The 6,441-nt window shown below is 36.3% G+C and overlaps 2 protein-coding genes across 2 annotated transcripts in view; one reads left to right on the top strand and one right to left on the bottom strand.

Annotated features, from left to right (window-relative positions):
- Positions 1-850: 850 nt before the first annotated feature.
- Positions 851-3,562, top strand: LOC101504119 (cytochrome P450 86A8). Its single transcript, XM_004510717.4, has 2 exons — positions 851-993; positions 1,571-3,562. Exon 2 carries the CDS (start codon positions 1,665-1,667, stop codon positions 3,282-3,284), a length of 1,620 nt encoding a protein of 539 aa, XP_004510774.1. The 5' UTR covers positions 851-993; positions 1,571-1,664; the 3' UTR covers positions 3,285-3,562.
- Positions 3,563-4,305: 743 nt separating this feature from the next.
- The window catches only part of LOC101504433 (ascorbate transporter, chloroplastic-like), a 6,198-nt gene continuing 4,062 nt past the window's right edge, over positions 4,306-6,441 (bottom strand). The window contains exons 7-11 of the mRNA XM_004510718.3: positions 5,892-6,029; positions 5,573-5,674; positions 5,381-5,446; positions 4,828-4,912; positions 4,306-4,748 (exon numbers count right to left, since the gene is read on the bottom strand). Of these exons, the coding sequence (XP_004510775.1) occupies positions 4,651-4,748; positions 4,828-4,912; positions 5,381-5,446; positions 5,573-5,674; positions 5,892-6,029 (489 nt within the window). The 3' untranslated portion in view covers positions 4,306-4,650. The remainder of the gene's footprint in view (positions 4,749-4,827; positions 4,913-5,380; positions 5,447-5,572; positions 5,675-5,891; positions 6,030-6,441) is intronic.

Genomic DNA, 6,441 nt, shown 5'->3' with positions numbered 1-6,441 from the left:
CTCATAAGTTTAGAGATAATGTTATAATTTAGCCGTAATATATAAATACAAATTTGGTACTATGAATTAAATACTGAAAATTATTATGACGTGAGAGACTTAGATACAATTGATCAAAACTCTATGATACATTGTTTCTTTTGCATTTTGATATATTTATTCTTTTGATATACATTTACATGACATAGAGATAAGAAAACAGGTCACCCACATAAATGTTATAAATTGTTGGTAGGTTGCTCACCGAAACCATAACTAAACCACACATAGCAAAACCCTTTATTTTATTTTATTTTACTTTCTGTTTTCAACTATATATATATATATATAATAATGTGAATATTACTAGTACTTAATAATATTGGTAAACGAAACACTCTCTTGTTCTAAAAAAAGTTAGTATTTGAGTATGTGACCCCAAAACTTTATGCTTATATTTTTCCCTAGCTCTTCCCTTCACCATGTTTCTCAACCACTCTCATTTATTTCTCGTCATTGATTGCTTGCCTGACTTAAACACCCTGTTTCAATTCCATTATAATTTCTTGTAAGAAATTAGAAAAAGGAAATTACAAAGAAAGAAGTATACTAGATAGTAGTGTATTACTATTACGTGTATAAGCTTAAAAGTTCTTGAGAGAGAGAGAGAGAGAGAGAGAGAGAGAGAAGAGATAGGTGGGTGTATTCACCTTTAAAGTCTTTCAACAACCTCTCAGAGCATTTATAGTGATACATCTTATGAGATTAAAAATAGACGGTGTAATGTGAAGAAAACCAGTCTGGCCTTATTAACTTTTTCACCTATAAATCTCTTCTCCATTACACACTTCACATTGCATAATAATACACACTTCATTCTCTCTTTCTTCCTCACTTTCTCTCAATTTTTCTTCTTCTTCTTTGATTCTTCCAATTTTTAACTTTAGAACTTATAGCTCAACCCTCTTAAAATGCTCTTCATTCACAACCAATAATATTGAATCATTCTTTAAGGTAAATACTTCTATAGTTTCTCATTCTTCCAAGCACCCCTATTTTGTGTGAATGTAAAAAACTAAATTATATTTTTCATTGAATTTTCTAATATGCTTGACCGTTCGATTCTTGGGCTGACAACTTTACATTACTACCCCATGTTTTAATTTTGAAAAAAGATTAAAGTTTTCATTGAATTTTGTAGTAGGATTGAGCTTTTGATTTTTGGGTTGACATCATTACCACTAATACTACCCCATGTTTTAATTATGAAAAAAGATTAAACCTTTCATCGAATTTTCTTGTAGGCTTGTGCTTTTGATTTTTGGGTTGACAACATTAATAGTACCCCATTTTTTATTTATGTAAAAATATTAAACTTTTGACTGAATGTTCTAGTTGCCTTGAGCTTTTGATTCTTATGTTGTGACAACATTAATACTACCCCTTTTTTTTATTGATGTGAAAATATTAAACTTTGATTAAATTTTCTAATAGGGTTGAACTTTTAATTCTTGTGTTGTGACAACATTAATACTGTCCCATTTTTTATTTATGAAAAAAATATTAAACTTTTGATTGAATTCTGTTGTAGGGTTGAGCTTTTGGTTCTTGGGGTGACAAGTGACAACACTATACTACAAGTTCAAAAAGTTTAAGACAGTGTTTGGTTGGTTGTGACCACTAAAATGGAAACTTGCACGGCTCTATTGCTTTTAACGGCGATTACAGCATACTTACTATGGTTCACGTTCATCTCACGGTCATTGAGAGGTCCACGTGTCTGGCCACTATTGGGCAGTCTTCCAGGCTTAATTGAGAATTGTGAACGTATGCATGACTGGATCAGCGACAACCTCCGCGCGTGTGGTGGCACGTACCAGACCTGCATCTGTGCTATCCCTTTTCTAGCTAAGAAGCAAGGTCTCGTGACTGTCACGTGCGACCCGAGGAACTTAGAGCATATATTAAAGACCCGGTTTGATAATTACCCGAAAGGACCAACATGGCAAGCTGTGTTTCATGATTTGTTGGGTGATGGGATCTTTAATTCTGATGGTAACACGTGGCTGTTCCAGCGTAAGACGGCCGCGCTGGAATTCACCACGCGGACATTGCGCCAAGCCATGGCTCGATGGGTGAGCCGAGCCATCAAGGATCGCCTGTGCACGATTTTGAAGAAAGCTGAGGTTCATGGTGAGCCGGTGGATCTACAAGACGTGATGCTTCGGCTCACTTTTGATAATATTTGTGGCTTGGCTTTTGGAAGAGACCCGCAGACTTGTGCTACAGGTCTCCCTGAAAATTGTTTTGCTTCGGCTTTCGACCGAGCCACTGAAGCCACGCTTCAGCGGTTTATATTTCCTGAGGTGATGTGGAAGGTGAAGAAATGGCTTGGGCTTGGAATGGAAGTCGGCTTGAGCCGAAGTCTAGCCTTTGTGGACGAGCATTTGTCAAGTGTGATTGAGAAGCGCAAAGTGGAATTGATGAGTCAGCAGAAAGATGGGACACTTCACGATGATTTGCTGACTAGGTTTATGAGGAAGAAAGAGTCTTATTCGGACAAGTTTCTCCAACAAGTGGCGTTGAACTTCATCCTAGCTGGACGTGACACGTCATCGGTTGCATTGAGCTGGTTTTTCTGGCTGGTGATTCAGAATCCGAGGGTGGAAGAGAAGATCCTAACCGAGATCTGCATGGTCTTGATGGAGACACGTGGCGCTGACATGGAAAAGTGGACGGATGAGCCGTTGGGGTTTGAAGAAGTTGACCGTTTGGTTTATCTTAAAGCTGCGTTGTCAGAGACACTGAGGTTGTACCCTTCAGTGCCGGAGGATTCAAAGCATGTGGTGAACGACGATGTGTTGCCAGATGGAACTTTTGTTCCAGCAGGATCATCGGTGACATATTCGATATATTCGGCTGGGAGGTTGAAGTCTACGTGGGGTGAGGATTGCATGGAGTTTAGACCAGAGAGGTGGTTATCATTGGATGGGACAAAGTTCATCATGCATGACTCTTTCAAGTTTGTTGCTTTCAATGCTGGTCCTAGAATATGTTTAGGGAAGGATTTGGCATACCTTCAGATGAAGTCTATTGCCGCTGCTGTGCTGCTCCGCCATCGTCTTGCGGTGGTTCCTGGCCACCAAGTGGAGCAAAAGATGTCACTCACCTTGTTCATGAAAAATGGTCTCAGGGTTAATGTTTACAACAGGGATTTGAAGGGTGTTTTGGCAAATATCCAAAAAGAAAAGGAGGGGGAAATTCAGGGGAAAGTGTCCAATGATTTGAAATGCAATGGAAGTTAGTCTGGTTTTTCAAAAGAGGAGAATTTAGAATTCAGCCATTGGAGCTTTAATTAATTTATAGAACAAGAGAGAACAGGGTGGGAAAAAACAGAGAAAAACAATAAAAAATAACAGGGTATATTTTATTCATGGTATGTTATATAAATTTATAATTCATATAAGAATTGTCGGTGGATTGATTTCTTTTTATGGGGTTGTAGGGTGGATGTATGCTTTCTCTCAATCCATCTTGTAGAATCCTTGCAAATATTCAATTGTAATTCTTTATTTCTTCTCCATTTTCATGTTTTCTGTTTTAATTTTACTGCTTTCAGACGACATTATTATTATGTAAGAGCTGCATTTAACAATGTTGATGTTCATAACAGAATGTCTTGCTCTTCTTTCTTAATGAAAGTTTTAATGATTGGGTTAGAATGTCCTGGCTCGTTCATTCCTAATGGTATGTTAACAAGTTTGTCATGTTCATATCATGACTGCTATATCATGGTGGTATTTTTTTTTTATGAAATCACTATAGTTCAACAATATAATTCATCTATATTTCACATATAAGGGCTAGTTTAGAAATCACAGTTCTTAGTTAAATTCGGATCCAGATTGGCTGCAAGTCAGCAGCCCCCGACTGCAGTGGGGTCAAGCACATCTGGATCGTCCAATCTAGATAGAACGGTCCATGCAGTAAGGTCAAGCACATCTGGATCGTCCAACTTAGATAGAACGGTCCAGATGTATTAAGTGCACTGCAGTCAACTGCAGCAAATATGACTTCATGAAACTCTGGTTCTAGGATCCTAACCTATGACTGACAATGGAAGTTGGAATGCAGAACAACAAGAACCAATAATAAGGGGACATTGAATCAGAAAGAAACTGCAACCTATTACATCGGACTTAAATATAAACAAAAATATACATGTATTTTGATTCAAATTTGAACAAAAATATGTACTTTTTTGCTTATATTTAAGTAGGAGAAAATATATTTTCTCAGTCGGATACGGTGATGAGACAGAGTTAGTAAGTCAAATAACATGTAGTATTCTAAGTATAAATATAAATAAATATGCTTGAATGAGGTTATAAGGGCAGAAACTACCCACAAACTATCTATACAAAAAGCATTTAATTTAGATCATGGGACAAGGCATGTTAGTCCAAGATTTCTAGTAAAAATATAAAGGCCTAGCTAGTGGATCATCAAAAAAATTGATAGTGGTTCTCTTCTATTTCTGCAAGGTGCTTTTATGTTTCCAAGTGCTTAACATATTTGGCCTCTGATTTTTGTTCCATCTTTTCGTTTCCCTCTTTGTAATCTCTCTATGGCGTGTATAGCCTTATACCTTCCTTGACATTATAAGATTCTTTAGTCTAGAATTTTCTCACCAGTCGAAAAGATATTCCAGACCAAAGTGCCAATTATGTACAATACAACAGAGACTTTGAATACATCATTCCATGAACCTGCAACAACAAAACAATTTTAAACAAACTGCCTCTCAACAAGAAAAAAGGTTTTGATTGAAAGTGGAAGAATCCTCACCTCGTTGGAGTATGTATCCAGTCGCAGCGGTACCAAAGACGCCAGCAAGCACTCCTGCGGTATTCGATAGTCCCAGCAACACTCCCTGGTATTTTAAAATAGTTAGAATTCACATACAAATATAATGGATAAAAAAAATAAAACCAGAACAAACTTGTATAATTGAAAACTTTTGTCTCAAGATTTCATGTACTCGGATAGACATGTTGAATGAATAGATAAATCTACTTGATCTAGATGATCAAGATGCTAATGGTACTAGTGACTTGTGGGGTAATACAGACTGACGACTTCATTAATCACGAAACAAATAAGGGAAATAGATGTTTAAGTGATTGACTGTGACAGACACATAGTTAAGTGATTTTGGCAATTGGCATCAGTCTTTTGGCAATTCGCAATAAAAGGTCACTATATACAACTTGAGCAAGAAGACCATAACAACACCTTAATATTTAGGATGATCAATCACTTTATTTCTGGTTTTCTGACATCTTTTGCTTTCTTTTAAAAGAAGTACAGAACTTTGACAAATATTAAAATAGAAACTCACAGCATATCGTGGTCCAATGTCTTGGTGATTGGAATATAGACCAGATTGTGAGAATGCATCACATCCCTGTAAAGGAATTAAAAGATTGTGGTTTATATTAGGTAACTCTGCAACACTCAAAACTTCTGCAAACATGCTTTATAGGCATATATGTTTTATATCAGAATGAATTAGAAAGAAAAAAATTCAAACCTGACTGCAAGACATGCACAGTACTGCCATGGCGGGTGTTCTGACATGGCTTAGTAGTGTTAGAAAAAATGCAGGACCCAGAAACCCGATCGATTGCATGATCTGCCAAATAAAGGAACAGTTAAAGAAAAATTATTTTAAAAGGTGGAAAAGGAAACTCAATACTCCTGTACATTGTCATATTAATAAATACTGGCTTCCACGTTAGGCAGTTAGTTGTAGTCTACGACTAAAACAATTTACTGAACACATATGTTATAGCTGTATATGAGTTGGCAATGTATGAAAAAATTAAGAAACAAAAGTATGATTTTCTTGCCTTCCGAACAGTTGTTATGGAAAGACCTTTGCTCACAAGTGTGTCAGCAATCCAACCTCCTATATTTGCAAAAATGGCCATGGTTAACCATGGAAGGACACATAAAAGCCCAGACTCCGTGAGGTTGAACTTCAAAACCTGAGAAAATAACCCACAAAGTTCATTCGTCGAATTTATCTGTTTAAATCAACTAACCATTCAAGTAAGGTTAAGACATTGATCACATTCTAGTCTGAACATATCTAATTGTAGAGAAATTACCAAGTAATATAAATAGTTTCTGATCAACTTTAACAGAATTGAGAGCAAGTATTAAGATGTAACTCAACATTCAAGGAGTTCAAAATAACAAACAACACTTTTACCAATGGACAAAAATGTGCAGCCAAATGAAGGTCAGCTTGATTGAAAACAATGGAGAATGTAATGCACAAAATTCTATCAGTATCATGCAAATAGAAGCAGAACTATACAGACACTTGGATGCGTATGCCACACCTCCACAAGTAGAAAAAAAATATATGTATATATATATATATATATATATATA

This window comes from Cicer arietinum, chromosome 7 (assembly GCF_000331145.2).
Source record: "Cicer arietinum cultivar CDC Frontier isolate Library 1 chromosome 7, Cicar.CDCFrontier_v2.0, whole genome shotgun sequence".
Classification (NCBI taxonomy): Eukaryota; Viridiplantae; Streptophyta; class Magnoliopsida; order Fabales; family Fabaceae; genus Cicer; species Cicer arietinum.
The sequence above is the reverse complement of the archived record's forward strand: the minus strand, read 5'-3'. Positions and strand labels throughout refer to the sequence as shown.

What these genes read in the sequence shown, in the direction of transcription:
- LOC101504119 (XM_004510717.4), top strand. Translation starts at nt 1,665, where the DNA reads ATGGAAACTTGCACGGCTCTATTGCTTTTAACGGCGATTACAGCATAC.